Source organism: Pseudophryne corroboree, chromosome 1 (genome assembly GCF_028390025.1).
Source record: "Pseudophryne corroboree isolate aPseCor3 chromosome 1, aPseCor3.hap2, whole genome shotgun sequence".
Taxonomy (NCBI): domain Eukaryota; kingdom Metazoa; phylum Chordata; class Amphibia; order Anura; family Myobatrachidae; genus Pseudophryne; species Pseudophryne corroboree.
In genome coordinates this window covers 665,277,808-665,297,352 of record NC_086444.1, presented here as the reverse complement: position 1 = coordinate 665,297,352, position 19,545 = coordinate 665,277,808, and the positions used below count along the sequence as shown (strand labels likewise).

Here is a 19,545-nt window from a genome sequence, read left to right as displayed (position 1 = left end):
AGGAAGACATGTGACCTTGAGGACAGGTCACGCCGTAACAATGTAAAACTCCGTGGCATTCCAGAAACGGTCTCCAACTCAGAGTTAAAACAATTCGCAACGGATCTCTTTATAACTCTCCTCCCTACCAGCTCTATCGATGACTTCCTCATCGACCGTATCCATCGACTGCCGAAGGCTAGAAATGCCCCGAAGGACGCTCCGAAAGACACGCTGATGAGGATGCATTACTTTCACGTCAAGGAACAGATCCTACGGGCAGCTATGCGCCCGGATTTGCGAGCCACGACCTTGGGGGATATACAAGTGTACGGAGACCTTTCAGCGGCTACCCTAGCTATGAGACGTTCGTTCTATCCGGTAACTACAGCACTAAGGAGAGCTGATATCCTTTACCGATGGGGATTCCCGACGAAATTGCTTGTGAGGCGCAACGGTGTCATGCATGCGATAGTCTCGCCGGAGGCTGGTTTGCAACTGTTGGATTCCTGGAAGAGGGAGGATTCCCCTGACACGGCACCTACATCCCTTAAATTGGCCCAGGAGTGGTCATTGGCCGGCAAATGACTTTAGAGACTATCTGACTCACCCAGTATGTATGTTATTGTCGGACTTGACCTTCTTGTTCTTTTACGCGTTATTGTAGGTCTTTACGATACCCTCCCGGGCAGTGCTATGGATGTCCATTTAGCAGGACTTATGTTTAAGCGTAGATGTGGAATAAGTTTCGATTAAGCTGCTTATATGGTACTATCTCTACTATAATTACCGGTATGCTGTTCACTGTATGCCCTGCATCCCCCCAGAGAGTGATATCTTCGCTTCTATTTACTTCTTTCTATCTTTTCTCTTTGGACAATATTCTGCACAGGTCATACCACTGTCAGGGAGGAGATATTTAGCCTGTGTATCTTCGATATGGTTTTATTTGTTTTGATTGTTCTAGGAGTGGGGGGGGGGGGAGATATCTCCTCACACCTTGCCACGACCCCATGTGTTGCCTATTTCGGCAACCCTGTTTGGCACCCTTGGGGTGCCCGTTCTTTTTTCTCCTCTTACTAATTCTCCCACCTTCCCCATCTCTCCAAGTTCTGGTACACAGAGGCCTACGCAGGTCTTGCACCATGGTTTATGTGTGTAGAGTGATCTTTGCAGTGTTTACAGTTATGCCTAATGGTTAATATTCTTTCCTTAAATTTGAAGGGGCTGAATTCACCCAATAAACGAAGATTGTCCCTGCGCCATTTTGCCAAATGTAGGGCGCACGTGGTGGCCGTACAGGAGACCCACTTCATGTCGCTGTCACCCCCCGCCCTTAAGGATAACAAATTTCCCACTTGCTATACATCCAATGGCCCGAAGAAAAAGGCTGGGGTGGCTATTTTATTTTCTAGTTCCTGTGATTTTATTTTAGATCAGCAAATTAAAGACCAGGAGGGTAGATATCTTATCCTGACAGGCAAATTGGACGACAGGCCGGTCACCATAGCCACGCTGTACGCCCCGAATACTAAACAAATGCCCTTTTTCCGGAAATTCTTCAGAACTCTCCGGGGGGTACCTATCAGGTGCCTTGTTATTGCTGGGGGATTTTAACATGGTCCCCGACCTCACGATGGATTGGTCCTTCACCCGCCCTACCTTCAGCGCGGGCTCGCTGCGCGATAGCTCTCATGCTTTTCGGAATATATTATATGAATATGACCTCTACGATGTCTGGAGGGCTAAGAACCCGACCGGTAGGGATTATTCGTTCTTTTCCCCAGTGCATGGCTCCTTCTCCAGGATTGATTTGGCAATATCGGATAAGTGGACCCTCCAGCAAATTTCGAAGGCTTCTATCCTGCCAGTGTCGTGGTCCGATCACTCGGCTCTTTCTATTCATTGGAATCTCCGCCGCGTGCGGACACGTCCTACCCTATGGCGCCTTGGAGAATATCTCCTTTCAAATGCGGATGCTAACCGGTCTATTACTCAGGCCCTCTCCCTGTACCTTGAAACCAATGGACCAGCCGACACGTCCGTTTTCACACACTGGTGTGCCCTTAAGGCGGTGGTTAGGGGAGCGGCTATCCAGGCGGCTGCCTATATCCGTAGGACCTCTCGAGAACACCAATTAGAACTCGAATCTCGTTTTAAAGATTTAGAATCCCTACTTAAGCTGAGCCCTTCTAATAAGAAATTGTATCGGGACCTGCTTCGGGTCAGAGATGAGTTGAATAAAGTAGCTTTGACAGAGGTCCATAAGAACCTTTTCGGACTGCAACAAAAGTTTTATACACGGGGACAGAGCAGGAAGAATGCTTGCACGCAAGCTGAGGGGGAAAACTGCTAAAGAGAGGGTAAAATTCATTTTCAATTCCAATAATATCAAAATAACCGACCCGACTCCTTCGCCACATATTACTCCTCCCTATATAATTTAAAGGACGATGTATCTATCCCGCAACCTACACCAGCTACCATTGCGGCCATTCTGAAAGATGCCCATCTCCCTTCTGTTGACTCATCTACTTTACAGGCTCTAAACCAACCCTGGTCTTTTACAGAAATTACTCAAGCTATAGACTCACTCCCGTTAGATAAAGCTCCAGGCCCCGACGGATTTATCAATAAATTCTATAAATGCTTCAAAGATACCCTTACCCCTGTTCTGAACGGAGTCTATAATCAGACTTCCTCTGCCGGGAATTTCCCGGCTGAAATGTTGGAGGCTCGTGTAGTTGCCTTTCCCAAGCCAGGGAAAAACCCCGCTTTGATGTCCAACTATCGCCCCATAGCTCTATTAAATACTGATTTGAAAATCTACGCAAAATTAGTGGCTAACAGACTTAACCCCCTGCTCCCCTCGCTAGTCCACTGCAATCAAGTGGGGTTCGTCCACGGAAGACAGTCCCCCGATAACACTATACGGGTAATAAATGTGCTAGACACCTTTTCTACGTCGGACTCTCCCCTGTTGCTGTTGTCGTTAGACGCGGAGAAGGCGTTCGATCGCCTACACTGGGGGTATCTAAAGGAGGTTCTCGGTAAGTTTGGTATTACCGGCAGGGTTCTCTCCTCCATCTTGGCCTTGTACTCGCGCCCCTCGGCAAGAGTGTGTGTAAATGGACTCCTCTCCTCCCCTTTTCAGATCACAAATGGCACACGCCAAGGGTGCCCCCTTTCCCCGCTAGTATTTGCTCTGGCAATTGAACCGTTAGCCGAGAAAATAAGATCTTCATCCTTGATTACAGGAGTGGAATATCAGGGACAATATCATAAAATTTGTTTATTTGCGGACGATGTCCTCCGGACGCTCATGACTCCCACTACCTCCTTGCGAGCATTACACACACTCTTGTCGGAATATTCGGCTGTATCCTATTATAAACTAAACAATACTAAGACAGAGGCACTCCCTATCAATTTTCCGCCCCCCCTCTTATCCGCGCTGAAAGCTTCTTACTCTTATTCCTGGCAGGATAGAAGCCTTAAGTATCTGGGGATTCATATCACCCAGAAGCTGGATGACCTACTCTCCGCTAACTATCCCCCGCTGCTGCGCAAGCTGACATCTCTGGTCTCGGACTGGATGATGCACCATGTATCATGGTTAGGGCGCATAGCTGCACTGAAGATGACAATCCTCCCCAAGCTCATGTATCTATTTCGGGCCATCCCTGTCCTCCTACCCACCTATCTCTTGTCTAAATTTAATGCTATTTATTTTCAACTCTTACGTTTGGAAGGGTAAAAAACCGAGGTTAGCCAGGAAAACAATGGTCCGGCCCAAGCGGGAAGGGGGTCTGGCATATACAGATTTACATTCCTACCAATTGGCGTGCCGACTTGCACAGATAGGCGCTTGGTATTCACATCCCCCATATAAACCATGGGTCCAACTTGAACAAGGGCTCGTTGCCCCGCTCCCCCTTACTGATGTTTGACTACTCCCGAAGTCTGAGGGCAAACTATTGGCCAGCAGGTCTCTTTCGGTCCAATCTACTCGGAGGGCTTGGTTGGAAGTAGTACATAGTGTAACTGTTATAACCCTCCCTACCCCTGCTCTCTCATTGAAGGGCATAGCCTCCTTAATCCCTGATCTGAGATTTGACTCCTGGATTTCGAGGGGAATCCTGTCTTTGCAGGATATAATGGTGAATAATACTCTTCTCTCTTTTGCCCAGATACAGGAAAGATTCCTGCTGCCACATAGGGAATTTTATAAATATTTACAACTCAGACATTGGCTCCATGGGGCCTCGGCACCCCCCCACTCGCTGTCCACCGTACCCAAACTTGTCCAGAAGTTTCTAGATGATGGAGAGGGCAGGGGTGGCATTACTAAATGGTACAACTACATTATCAACTCCCAATCACTACAGCCAGCCCCCTACCAAGCGAAATGGGAGGTGGACCTTAGGTGTTCGCTATCGGAGGAAGACTGGGAGACAATTTTCCGGTCTTGTTATCCAGTTTCTAAATGTATGTCACATATAGAGCTATATTATAAACGTATCCACCGATTGTATTTCACCCCTTCCCGCTTACATGCGATGCAACCCTCTACATCCAATCTGTGCTGGCGTAATTGTGGTGGGATAGGCACACTACTACATATTTTCTGGGATTGTCCAGTGGTTGCTCCGCTCTGGAACTCTGTCTTTCGCCTTTTGGAACTAGTTCTGGGCTTTTATATACATCCCCATCCACGACTAGCTCTCCTACACCTGTACTATGGCGATTTATCGTCGAGCGACCGATACATTTTAGGCCATATTCTTATTTCAACAAAATTATTAATTGCTCTCCAATGGCGTTCAGTCGGAGTTCCTCATATAAAAGCGATAGAGTTGGCTGTACAATCGCACTGCGAATTTGAGACAGCGGGAGTGGCCTATACCCCTACTTCTTCCTGCCCATTGCTCCGCTGGTATCCGTGGTCTACCTATTGGCATTATAGTTTCCCAGATACTGCACCCCCTCAGGGACCTTAGGTTTTTTATGTTTTCATGTTATTATGTATTGATTGTAGATTGGATTCAGCCACACGTCACTTTCCGATAGGATGTTCTCCACGATATCCTCTATACTTTATTGTTTATTTTCTGTGGAACAATCTGTGTACCCCCCTAACCCCCCCCTTCCCCTTTTTTCTCTTCTGTACCCCTCTCCTATTGACTTTGTTTACCCATAAATTAATAAAAATTAATATTGAAAAAATTGATTAACAACCTTATTTCTATTCACAGAGGTTGATTGTGGACAACCTCCGGCAGGTCCCCATTCTAAGATGGTCCTAGCAGGCAAAACAACCTTTGGCAATCATGTAACTTATATGTGTGAGCCTGGATTCCTTCCTGATCATGGCAGCAACATGTCTGTATGCACAACTAAAGGAACATGGGAAGGTGCTACCATGGTCTGCAAAGGTGAGACATAGGCCCTCATTCCGAGTTGATCGTTCGCAAGGCGATTTTAGCAGAGTTGCTCACGCTAAGCTGCCGCCTACTGGGAGTGTATCTTAGCTTCTTAAAATTGCGAACGATGTATTCGCAATATTGCGATTACAAACTACTTAGCAGTTTCAGAGTAGCTCCACACTTACTCGGCATCTGCGATCAGTTCAGTGCTTGTCGTTCCTGGTTTGACGTCACAAACACACCCAGCGTTCGCCCAGACACTCCCCCGTTTCCCCGGCCACTCCTGCGTTTTTTCCGGAAACGGTAGCGTTTTTTCCCGCACGCCCATAAAACGGCCTGTTTCCGCCCAGTAACACCCATTTCCTGTCAATCACACTACGATCGCCGGAGCGATGAAAAAGCAGTGAGTAAAAATACTATCTCCATTGTAAAATTACTTGGCGCAGTCGCAGTGCGAATATTGCGCATGCGTACTAAGCGGAATTTCACTGCGATGCGATGAAAAATACCGAGCGAACGACTCGGAATGAGAGCCATAGTTTCTATTATTGCTAACCAAAAGTAATTTTACTACAAACATTATAAAACAGTAATAAATTTGCAACTAGGAAATGAAATATCAGTTTGTTACTAGTGGCAGAACAACATTTCTCTAGGCACAAATATCACATATAAAGCAGTATACATCAGCATGGTATAGCACATATTATCTCTTGTTAGGTTACGCAGAACAAGATTAAAGCCCTCAGTGGCTGACATTTATGATAGGCATATTCTAGATCAGGCATGTCAAACTGAAAAACCCAACAGGGCTGAATAATCAAGGCCTAAGATTGTGTGGACTGCAATGAATCCTGCAATTTGTGGGCATCTGGACACACACACAGGGCATGGACAGCGTGACGTCTTCTTTGCTAATGGTTCTGAGCAGGCGGGATGCAGCGATGGACGGAGCTTTGTAGAGTGGGGACTGCAATGGTGCTGAGCCCCCCTAGTTGCGGCCCTCTCATCCGGCTTCCCTGTGGCAGCAGGCCGCATTCAACTACTTTTATAATAGTAAATGTGGTCTACAAGATCATGCATTAGGATCTGCATGCGGCCCGCAGGAACAAGAGTTTGATACGTCTGTTCTAGGTTATTATCTGATTTCACTTTGCTCCCTTCTCATGGTCTCTGACTTTTTGCTAGGCCACTGACATATATTAGACCATGGGCAATATGAAATAGTCTGCGAGGGGCAGGCTTTTCAGGAATTTCTGCAAATCTGCCTGTATTTTTAAAGCAGCAATAATTTACAAGGTAAAACCAGGTCAGTGACACGAGTTTATCACAGATAATAGGATTGACCCCATTGTCTGTACAGCATCGCATAACAAATTTATGGTGTATTTTGGTTACATTACAATGGGTTGAATTCACTAGGGGGGAATGTCTCTTTTACAGACTAGTTTTCCTAATGATTAGGGGTTCTAATATTTGCACATGACAAAGCAGACACTGATTTCCTATCAAGGGACAAGTAATGTAAAGATGACCTTTTATGAATTTATCCTGTTAATTCATTTATATTAAGGTTCTATTTTTGTGAGTTAGAGTCAAAATGTGAAACCAAAACACATGGGAGCAAAACTAATGTTTGGGGTCCGACAGCTAAACTGACACATTGGGCATGAGTCAGAGGTGGACACTGCTGTGTCCGCACTTGTGTCTGCTGGCAGAGACATGTAGAGATTATATGCAAATGTTAATGTCAGTGTTTTTCCATCGTGTAGATGCATGCATCTGTATGTGTAAACCAGGACAATCTTAACATATAGGCACACTGGGCAGTTGCCCAGGGCCCCACAATTCTAGGGGCCTCTGAGTAGGGGCAGGTGATGGTCACACAATCAGAGCAGCCTGTCAACATTCTCTAGCTGCCTCCCAGCCTGCAGCCAGACAGTGAATGGCAGTCAGCATGCTGATTGGTGGATGGCTGGAGCTATCCAACAATCAGAGTTGTGACCAAGAAATTATAAATGTGTAAAATCAATGTATATTTTTTATGAAAAAGGTTATTTTCAAACTGTAATTGCAATTCTGTATTTAGCAATTCAGGTAATTTAACTACTGTAAGCAAAAAGACATTTGGTTGTAAAAAAAATATGTAAGTTTACTATATACAGCAGGAGGTCATGTGTAGAAGGCACTGTCCTACTTATAACCTTGGCTCAATAGACACTAAGGGGTAAATTTATTAAGTCAATTTTTGGGTCTATTTAAAACCGACCAGAATGGAACCAACATCCCCACAAAATCAACTACTGTGTTTCTATTCCAAATAACTCATTTAATAAAAGTCAATTTTGAGTTCCATTTTTAAATCACTAGGTGATATGAGTTCTATTTGAAGTTCTAAATCTGGTGAATTTACACACAAATCAAATCAAAATCGTCTTTATTATGCAAATGCAATCCTATTGGTCAAAACAAGTCACATGCACTGTATTACCCACAAATACCTTCATCCCCGTGTTAATTGGAATGCTTCTCTCCCATGTTTTTTTCCATCATATTGAGGTTTCAGGCAATTCCACATGATTTAAAATTAAACAGAACTGTTTCTGATGGTGCTATTGAAAGTGGTGATTTGTGGTCGATTTTGGGTCGATTATGAGTCAATTTTCATATCGACTATTAGTAAATATTGGTTGGGAATTGAACTCTATGTCAAAGTATTGAAGGTTCTAATGTAGTTCTGTTTATTGGAAGTGTAAAGTTGGTTCCCATGAATGGGTGTATAGAGGCCCTAGTGCATTGCTTTGCCCACGGCCTACAATGCTGTTAAGACGGCCCTGGTGCATGCACTAAGACATCCACTTTCTGCACCCCTGCACACCCAGAAACCGCCAATGGTTGTAGATACTCCGGTGTGCCATTGCTAGAACCATTGCCCATTGCACCTGCCCTATGGCAGGTGCAATTTATTCACAAAATTATATTGTAAAATAAGTTTATCATTATTACAGAATTTATGTATTTCAACCATTATTATTGAAACAACACTAATACTTACTATTATTCCCCACCACCTACAGTAGTACAGTCACTCTCTCAGAGTAAACCCACAAGCCAGTTTTATTTCCATTCTCATGTACACCCTCTAAAATAGTCAGTACTTTAATTTTTATTCAGTTACAGCTCTAGTGATGAATATTTATGAAATTCAACTTTGTATGAAATTTCTTGAGTCTTATCTCACAGATATTGATGAGTGTGTGGTACCTGAAACCTGTGGTGCTCATGGGCGGTGTAAGAATTTCCCTGGAAGCTATGAATGTTACTGTAAGGAGGGTTATAAGCTGCAAAATGGCACTGGACAATTTCAAATACAGCATGCTGATTCTTCATGCCACGGTAAGAAACCAAGTCATTATAAATATACAATGTCATATATATGTATCCATGTTCTTAAAAAACATATATATACTGTAACATTTTAATTTGTATCGTTTCTGTATCTCTACCTTATTCTCAACACTGTAAGGAAATATAACATTTTCTAAAATTGATACATTGCTTATACATCAGAAGAAATCTCCTGGAATGCAGTGATTCTGAGCTCGGTCCTCAGGACCCCAGACAGCTAAAATTTTCCATGTGTATCACCAACTGCTACATTTTAAGAAACCACAGGTGACCTGGAAAACGTGAACTGTGTGAGGTCCTGAGGCCAGAGTTTGAGAACCTGTGTAATCTAGAAGCATCATTATAAGCCAGCTTCTATAGTTCCATGTCCAATGTTTGGAATACAAAGTGATCTTGCTGCACACATATCCATTTCATTTCTGAGTTGGTGAATGACCTCGCAAACCCCACCACTCACTGCCACTGTCTAACCAAGTGTGCATGAGGGTGTGACCAATATGACATCAGACATTAGTTTATAACTATTATTAGTTTTAACATTAAAGTTAGAAATTAAGAAATCCTTAACATCTGTATTCTCAGAGCAATTGTGCATTTCCCAAAATGACTTAAGCTTTAGAATTGTTTTATATTCTCTATCTTTCTGTTTATAGCTGTTGACTGTGGTCAGCCACCATCTCTCCCCTACTCTGAGATGATCTTATCAGGCAACACTACGTTTGGCAGCCAAGTGATTTACAAATGTATTGCTGGTTTCTTTGTAAAAGATGGGCATAACACATCTGTCTGCACAGCTAATGGGACATGGGATGGTGCATCTACTGTATGTGCAGGTAATGCTCACGTTATACAACTTGGTGTAGCATTGTACATAAACATACCAATCCAAGATACTGACTTTATCGAAAAGTACATGATATACTAGTAATGAGTATATTTACATTATTCTTTTGGTTCCCTGCTTTCAGACTAGAAGTACACGACTTTGTGATCTTTAGTTACTCATCTATTCATAAAAGTATGATTTGAATTACCCAGCATCATGCTATTAATTGTTCTGATTTTATGTGTGATTGTAGTTTGTATGATTTATAACTTAAATAAATGATGATGATGAAATTGTCATTTCTAAAGCATAGGCCAGTGGTTTCCAAATCTTTTTGAATCACGGCGCCCTAGAATATCAAAATTATTTTCACGGCACCCCTAGGCCAAAAATTTCTTATTGAGAAATTTAGAAAGAAATATTACATTAAGTAGATTGCGTTTATATGTCATCCTTAGGGTCAGTTGTGTGGTGAGGGACAAGATTTGCTTCTGTTTGGCCACATATTTTATGACTGGCAGCCACCAGCACTGGTTTTGCCTATTATATTGACCATGAATAATTTGAATTGGTCCTGGACCACCAACCCGGGGCACCCCTGCAAGTGTCCTGAGGCACCCCAGGGAGCCACGGCACACAGTTTGGGAACCTCTGGCATAGGCTATTATGTACATGTAGATCATTAAAGTTAGATTGTAACGGTATATGGCAACAAACACGTTAAGCTGCCATGTGACCAATGCGTGTTGTATGTAAGTCTTTTATGATATTCAGTAGCAAAGAATAGCTGAACATGATTATTTAGGCATAATTCATTATGTGGAATATAATTGTTAATAGATCAGTGCTGCCTGAAGTTGGCGGAGCCAACTTTTACAAAAGGATTGGCAATAAAAAGGAAGTATTTAAACATAATATTCTACAATAATAATTTACAAAAACATACATATAAAACCATAATGAGTAGCAATTATAGTATTACAAATTAGTAAAAGGCCAGTGAGTTCCTCTAGACACAATGTACTTGTAATAGATGTTAGTTAATATGATACTCTATATTCTAGTAATTACTCGTTAATTATCAACCAGCATGAAATGAAACAGTTCATACATCAATTTCCACATGTAAGTAGAGCATCATAGTTCTTATTCAAATTTCCTGGTTCAGATATAAATTATAACATGTGGGTATCATTGTCAGCTGTACTCTTGATTTATTTTCTGAAAGCAGCAAATTCTTCTGCTGTCATTGCTAGTACAAGATTGCCAGCATTCCGTATTGGCTGCTAATAGAGAGTTCTCTGTTTTTCACCCAAACTGTGCAAGTCCTGTATACATTTCAGTAAAGGTCTTGATCCCATTGTAAAAGAGGCAGTCCAGCTCCATAAGTGAGAAGCAGTCCAGCTGTGCCTCACAGGAGTGCTTTTAGACAAGACCAAAATGAGAAAAAATGAGAAACGAGAAATGTTTTCAGATAGGTGTTGAGCAGTGATTTAGGAAGCTAATTAGTTCAGAGTGAGGGGTCTTGCCTAGTTTGGAGATGTGCAACTTTATTTATTTTTCCTTTTTTCCACAAAGGTGTTTGGTTATGGCAGAGAAGGGACCTTTCAATTTTTTCAGAAGCTGACAGTGGGTTAAGGGAATGATTTTTAATTTAATGAATTCATTTTGTAGGATACATTTTGTGAACGTTTTCCAATAAGTGGACTCGGTAAGGATTGATAGTTTCAGCTTTTGCTCTCTATTTCGATGAGATTCATAACGTACTATGTGACCTCTAATTACTGATTGTGGGCTTTACAAATCAGTAAAATACATGGTAAGGGTCTTAAGTGTTGTTAGAAAATAATTAGTGACAGCTGATTTCATTGGCTGATGTTCAAGGATAGCCAGCCACCATTGGTAGGAGTCTTTGATAAACACTGTAGCTCAGTGCCTTAACTAGAGATTTTGGTGCTCTGTGCCAGTGCACTGGTGCCCCCCAATATTTTAAATAGGGACGGCATATGCACTGATAAAAGTCTTGTAGGGAAGGGTCATGGACACACAATAGTACCCCCAATTCAAATTATGCTGCACAGTAGTGACCCTTACTCACATTACATCACATAGTAGTGTCTGTTATTCACACTACACTACACGATAGTACCCCTTATACCACACCGTAATACCACTTATATACTTTATGCCACACAGCAATGCCCCTTACAGATTACACACTCACAGTAGTAGTGCCACTTACACACTATGCCCCCACACAGTAGTGATGCCCCTTACAGATTACACACTCACAGTAGTAGTGCCACTTACACACAATGCCCCCACACAGTAGTAATGCCCCTTACAGATTACACACTCACAGTAGTAGTGCCACTTACACACTATGCCCCCACACAGTAGTGATGCCCCTTACAGATTACACACTCACAGTAGTAGTGCCACTTACACACAATGCCCCCACACAGTAGTAATGCCCCTTACAGATTACACACTCACAGTAGTAGTGCCACTTACACACTATGCCCCCACACAGTAGTGATGCCCCTTACAGATTACGGTCACACAGCACATATAACATATAGCACAATAGAGCTGTCCTTCTTCCCTCCATCCACACAAATGCACTGTCACTCACCATGGCTAAGGTCTGGACAAGGCCAGTAGACAGCGCTTGGGGTGGGGGGGGGGGGGGGGTCTACAACACTTGCCCCTGCTGAGCTGCAGCACCATCTTGCCTCGGGGACCTCATATGTAAATTGGACACCATGTACACAAATTTCTTCTCCTGAGTGTGACTGCTAAGAAATGTGTGATTTAAAATAAAAGACAATGAAATGTGTATATATACAGTATATAAAAAAAATTTCTGACCACACACACACACACACACACACACACACACACACACACACACACTTATCTAAATAAAGGGGGGGGGGCACCAATATTTATCTCGCCTCCGGGCTACTGGGATGAACTTACGCCACTGATTAGTATGATATACCGACGGTCAGTATGCCGGCAGCGGGGAGAGCATAAAGAGTCTCCTTGCGGGCTCGCTGCACTCACCATGCTGCCGGCTTGGTGGCTCGCTGCGCTCGCCACAGGTTCTATTCTCTCTATGGGTGTCGTGGACACCCACAAGTGGGAATAGCACCATTAGGCGGGATTCCGGCTGTCGACATTGTCAGCTGATGGGATTCCGGTGTCGGTATCCTGACCGACTGCATCCCTACTGTAACAAATAAAGAAGCACTGCAGGTCTGAACAATATGCATAAATGATGAACCTGTGACCCTATGTTCGGGCAGTGATTATGAACAGCAGATAATTTTCTAAATATCAACTTGATAAAGTCTGTAACAAAGCAGAAATGTTTATTTAGTGTTCTGAAATAAAGAAATCTGAAAATTCTAAACTGATTTATTTTGTAAATAATTTTTGTCAAGCCATAGACTGTGGACTGCCACCACTTCCGGCAAATTCACACACGGATTCCATAATTGCCACCACATTTGGAAGTAAGGTGACATACAGATGTGATGATGGATTCACTATGGACAAAGATCACTATATATCTATTTGCTCAGATGCAGGTACATGGACTGAAGTAGTAATAGTTTGTAAAGGTAAGTACATATCTTTGTTTTATGTTTAAAATGTTTTCAAACACAAAAGGTTTATGGTTATTGGGTGGCATGTACTAACCTTGCGGTGTTCATCCCGACACACATTGCCAGACGTTGCACCGATACTAATCACATATGTACTAACATATACGATTAGTATTGCGAAGGACAGCTCTTATCACCCTTACTCCAAAATTCCCTTAGTCTCGCTAGCTTTCCATCTCTCTATAACTAAATCCCTCCTGACCACTTTTCTTTCCTTCCTATGTGCCCTCCATCTATCCCTAAATACATCCCACCTACACTCCCTCCCTCTTGCCTACTTTGCAGCCATTCAACACTCTCTCCCTCCCTATATACCACCCACCCTGCCTCAAACACTCAGTCTGTCCCTAAAACACTTCCACTCTACCTATCACACACCATCTCAACCACACTTCCTACCTCCATCCCACTTTCCTTCCCTCCCATATTTCCTCCCTCCACACATCCCTCTGACTCCCATCCCATAAACTTTCACCCTCCCTCTCAAAATTTCTCCAGATCTCAACCCACACTGCCATGCCACACACCCTCCCACCCCTCCCTTCCTCCTCTCCCTGTCTCCGTCCCAACACCCCTCCCTCCTTTCCCTACCATCCTTCCTATTCCCTCCTTTCCTCCCTCTCAACTGACAGTTTATCACCTAGCAGCAACAGTTATAGCAATGCTGACTGTTTATGATGTATGCCTGTCACATGATCAGCCTACCAAACAATGGTTTACACAATAATTCTGTGACATCACAATGGCAGTTTATAGTATAAAGGCCTCTACACACTAGACTATTTTTTGAACGATATGGACGTTTCCGAAGTATCAGAATGACAAATTGTTCAAATCGTCAAGTGTGTACGCACTATGGACGCTCCTGCGGCGGCGTCCATCGCATTTTCAGTTCTTCCCTACATGCAATTTAATCTGAGGATATCGTCAACGACAGCATATTACTGGATGTGGCCACTGACGATATAATTTGTAAGTTATGCACTATATTGTTTGCTAGGGAGTTCAAGGGAAATTTTTGATGACATTGCATTGTTCGCAAGTTGTCTAGTGCATACCAAGTATAAGCCTGTCACACGATCATCCTACGAACTAATAAGTTATAACATTCAAACTGCAAGCATTTTACCACTGATGTTTTTCTATCTACTGCGTGTATTCATCATCTATTTGTCTATAAGGTCTATTTCCTTATCCTTGGATGGAGATAAAGTAACAGCAAATCAGCTCCTAAGTGGCATTTTTCAAACCCAGCCTGTGACATGGCAGTTATGAACTGATTGACTGGTACTTTGGGGGTAATTCAGACCTGATCACTGCTGTGCGTTTTCGCACAGTGGGCAATCAGATCTGAACTGCGCATGCGTATGCACCGCAATGTGCCGGCGCATCTGACGACTGCACCGGGCATCGGTGCCTAACAATGGGATGGCGCGAAAAAAGCGATCACACAGGTGATTGACAGGAAGAGGCCATTTGTGGGTGCCAACTGACCGTTTTACAGGAGTGTCTGAAAAAACGCAGGAGGGACCAGGCATTTTGAGGGAGGGTGTCTGACGTCAGCTCCGGCCCCGATCAGCATGAAGCAAACGCAGCGGCTGAGTTAAGTCCTGGGCAGTAAGTCCTGATGTTTTTGTGCAGGTCTCCTACAAAAGCGGACGCACACCTACACACACCATATACCCTCCCCCTGTAGGCGGAAAATATCTGATCGCAGGGATGCAAAAATGCACCCTAGTGACAGGGCCGTATTAAGGGCTACATGGGCCTGAAGCTGAACATGTTCAAGGGCCTATACTGAGATGGAGATGAGCTGTGACCAGTGCTGTGTGGGTGTGGCCCGAGTCATGTGTGGGTGCACACCCTGTACACAGGGGCATAGGGAGGGTGGAACAAGTGGAGCTCCAGCTCCAGGCGTGCTGGGGACAGAAGGCGCCTGCTCACTGCACAGCTAAGAGCCGGGATCTCGAGCAGGGGTAGGAGGAAATGACTAGAAGAGAGGGAAGGGGTGGCCACCACACTGCCTGCATGTTGCATATCACTGATTGCACAGTGCACAGAGTCCAGTGCAGTGCAGTGTGGTGTGTTGTCAGGGAAGAGGGGAGGTTTGAAGGCTTGTCAGAAGAACTTTCCTGGCTGTCAAGGATCTACATTCAGTGATCAGGAACTGATCACTGCAGTGTGGTGGCCACTTCTTCACTTTCCTCAGTCCTTTCCTTCTACCCACGGAGGTCCAGCCTGTCAATCACATAGAAGCTCCGCCCCTCCAGGCTGGAACGAGGAGCTGCTCTGCTACTGGCCTCTTGGTGAGAATTACTGTGTGCATACTGTGTGTTTGTCTGTGTATACTGTGTGTTTATGTGTATATGTCTGTGTTTGTGTGTAAATGTGTGTGTATATGTCCGTGTGCTAATGTGTATACATGTATGTGTGTGTTTGTATATATATATATCTTTGTATACAGTATATGTGAGTATATTTATGTATGTCCGTGTGTATATGTGTATGTCTGTGTATATCTGTGTGTGTATATTTGTGTGTGTGTGTGTGTGTGTATATATATATATATATATATGTGTGTGTGTGTGTGTGTGTACTGTATTTGTGTGTTTATGTATGTCTGTGCCTAAATGTGTGTGAATCTATGTATGTATGTGGGTGGGGGCGTCGTGACATGACCCTGCTCCGGGTGTCATGTCTCCACGCTACGCCTCTGCCTGTACACTATGTGCTCTAATGTCTCCCTGAATACATAAACATTGAACAAAATTGATAATTTTGTGCGAAAACGTCAAAAACAATTATACTTATGATTTATGACTGTATGGCCAGCTGTCATCATCCCTCTGCCAGCATGACGGGCCTATTTTTATGTGGGGGGCCTGGAGCTGGAGCTCCATCTGCCCCATTGTTAATCTGGTCCTGCTAGTGATCAGGTCTGAAATACCCCCTTTATCTCCGTCCACTTTTTCTCCATCCAGGGCTTAGTAAATAGACCCAAATAAAGCTATCTATCTATAACAGGGGTATGTAAATGTTTTGTTTGTGAGGGACATTAAGAAAATGTATTTGATTCTATCTAAATCTATATAAGAAAATTATACACATATAATTACTGTAAATGATATACTGTAGTACACTGCAGCATGTGTGGTTTGATATTCACCATAAAGTCACAGCAGCTGCTAAGTACTAACTTAACAATGCCAGGCAGAATGCGTATTCATTATTATTATTGTTTTATTTGGTAATTGCTATTTTCTATTTACTGCACCTCCGCACATTTTCATAATGCGTGAGATAAGTAGATAGAAGGTGAGTGACATTATTTGCATGTCCCTTTTGTGGTTATTTTATATAGCAATCAGCACTATAGCATAGTAGGGGTTATTCAGGTTTGTTAGCAAACAAAAAAAGTTAGCAATTGGGCAAAACCATCTTGCACTGCAGGTGGGGCAGATGTAACATGTGCAGAGAGATTCAGATTTGGGTGGATTATGTTGTTTCTGTGCATAGTAAATACTGACTGCTTAATTTCTACATTGCAATTTAGATTTCAGTTTGAACATACCCCACACAAATCTAATCTCTCTGCACATGTTACATCTGCCCCAATCTGGAAGCTGCCGTGCTGTCCACCCAATTCCAGTCAATTTTGACCACCTCACAATATTGTTTTCATCCAGCGTCAGATCTTGTAGGTTTTGGATTCCATGTAAGGGAGCAGCAGCTGGGACTCGTCACAATTTCACTCCCTTTCTGTCACGATGTCTGCAATAAAGTGGATATATGTTTAATTAATACAAAAAATAGTTATGTATATTGGTCAAAAACATACATATTTATTTACATGGTACATACTTTGTGTAAAGCTGGCTGAAGCAACTTGAGGCATTCCACCCGTTGTTGGCATACTACTCCAATGGTGGTTACTTTCTCCAGGTCAAACATAACTTTCAGATACTGATCCTACATTGAGGCTGAAAATAATCTGTACAGATGATTAAAGCATCTAAAAATATATATTGTACAATATATATTTTTCATTGTTTGTACTGTGGTCAAAATTAAAAAAATTAATGTTATTGGGGTTAATAATATTCTCGGAACAAAAAAGACCATATTATGTGATTTTAGCTGTTTTAGTACATTTTTTGGGGAAAAAAAATTAAACCAAAATCAGCAAAAATGGTTTGACACAGATCTTTATCAATAACTAGATCAGGGGTCCAAGGGAGGTGGAGTATGTATATAGTGGAAGGAAGGATTGAATAGTAATTTATTTATTTTTATTTTAAAAATTAAAATTAATCATTGGGGGCATTGGTGACGGTGTTTATTGCATAGACAACACTTTTTATTAATTATTGCACTAATCTGACTTTTACTAATCAGACATTTACTCTTTCTTTGATTTTACATGCCCTGATTTAAGCCGCCTTTGCCTCTTATCTCAGTTGTTTGTCCTCCATATCTATCAACCAACATGAACCAAGTGGGGTGCAGCACAAACCACAATTTGCACAAAAAATGTATCACCTACAGTGACAGAATACATGTATTAGTCAGAGATAATAAACTAACACTACGGTTAACTTTCACCTACGGTGTCACACAATACATGTATGAGTACAAAATAAAATATATTACGGTTGTACCACCTTCCCCCACAGTATCAGACAATACGTGTATGAGTATGAAAATATATTACTGTAGTACCTCCTTCACCCACAGTGTCGCACAATACATGCATGAGTCAGAAATAGTGATCAAACACTGCTATTTAATTTCACCAACAGTGTTGCACAATACATGTATAAATCAGAAATAGTAATCAAACACTGCAGTTTAATTTCACCAACAGTTTTGCACAATAAGTGTACGAGTCAGAAATAGTAATCAAACACTGCAGTTTAATTTCACCAACAGTGTCGCACAATACGTGTATGAGTACGACAATATATTACTCTGGTACCACCTTCACTCATAGTGTCGCACAGTACGTGTAGGAGTCAGAAATGGGAATCTAACACTGCGGTTTAATTTCACCAAGTGTTGCACAATACGTGTATGAGTACGGAATGATAATATACTGCGGTCTGACCGGCAGTGTCACAGTACTTATGAAAATAAAATAAAAATGGTATAGTACACTGGGGTACAGAGCCCCTAGATGTATGTACAGATCACCCCTTGGTGGACAGAGCACCGCTTCCTAGATTCACCAGATGACAGACAGCGCACCCCATGACTGATACTGATAGGACACACCAGCGCCTGGATGTACACCCAGTATACATAGTTTTTAATTAACAAAACATTTTTTTTACCAAAGAGATAAAAAGATTGGGCGCTTTAGTGTGCTGTTTCTCTAAAGCTGCTGCTAAATATTTGGGGTAGACACACCCAAATTAATACACAAAAGAAAAAAAACAAGTAGCAGCGCTAATACACAATTACTTAGAAGGATTGAGTAGCAATTAGTAATATTTAATAAACCATAAAAACATCCACAAATATTACAAATAAAAATAAAGATGAAAAATAAAAAACACTAAAATCTAAAAACTAAAATGGGTCACATTAATACTGCCTTTTCCGTGTGATCCGTTCCTGTTTAGTATAGACCGGGTAGCAGATAGATGATTTAGGGGCACACGGCCAATAGCGCAGTCCACAAATAAACAGTTATTTACCACATTTGTCCGCTGGAGGTGTAGTCCCTTGAATTAAACTCGTATGAAAATTCACACTTGCGGGTCCTCACTGCATCGTGGTGTCCTCATTTATTAGTGAGGATTTGTGGTGATTCTGTTAATGATGTTTGCCACAGCTGTTCTGCTAAAACAAAGTCCAGTCCTGGTCCGGGCACACTAGGCAGTAGATTTCAAAGAGTGGTGACCCCAATAACTTCCTACCCGACGCGTTTCGCTGCAGGTCCTGCAGCTTATTCAAAGGTTTTCTTTTCAGTTTTTAATTTTAATGGATGTATATGGACAGATCACCAGCCCCACGCCCCATGCCACACAACCCAGCCAGAGTGAAAATGGCGCTGACCTACAGGAACTTTATAGAATCCAAAACCCCGCAATAATCTGACCGCGAAATGATGTTTTGCCTCGTCTTGGGATCTGAGTTTGTCAGGAAACCCCAAGCCGGATTTGATCCGGACTCGGATTGGGAAGTTCGGGTGGGGTCGGTTCTCGGTTATGGGGCTTGTGTCTGAGTAAAA

The 19,545-nt window shown here is 42.6% G+C and overlaps 1 protein-coding gene across 8 annotated transcripts in view; it reads left to right on the top strand.

Annotated features, from left to right (window-relative positions):
* SUSD1 (sushi domain containing 1) overlaps nucleotides 1–19,545 on the top strand; it is a 669,144-nt gene that overhangs the window by 170,889 nt on the left and 478,710 nt on the right. For all 8 annotated transcript variants that reach the window (XR_010175769.1, XM_063914696.1, XM_063914695.1 and 5 more), the window contains exons 5-8: nucleotides 5,235–5,414; nucleotides 8,649–8,801; nucleotides 9,467–9,646; nucleotides 13,089–13,268. Coding sequence is in view for 7 of the 8 variants with exons in the window: in XM_063914696.1 (XP_063770766.1) it covers nucleotides 5,235–5,414; nucleotides 8,649–8,801; nucleotides 9,467–9,646; nucleotides 13,089–13,268 (693 nt within the window). In the remaining variant the exon portion in view is untranslated. The remainder of the gene's footprint in view (nucleotides 1–5,234; nucleotides 5,415–8,648; nucleotides 8,802–9,466; nucleotides 9,647–13,088; nucleotides 13,269–19,545) is intronic.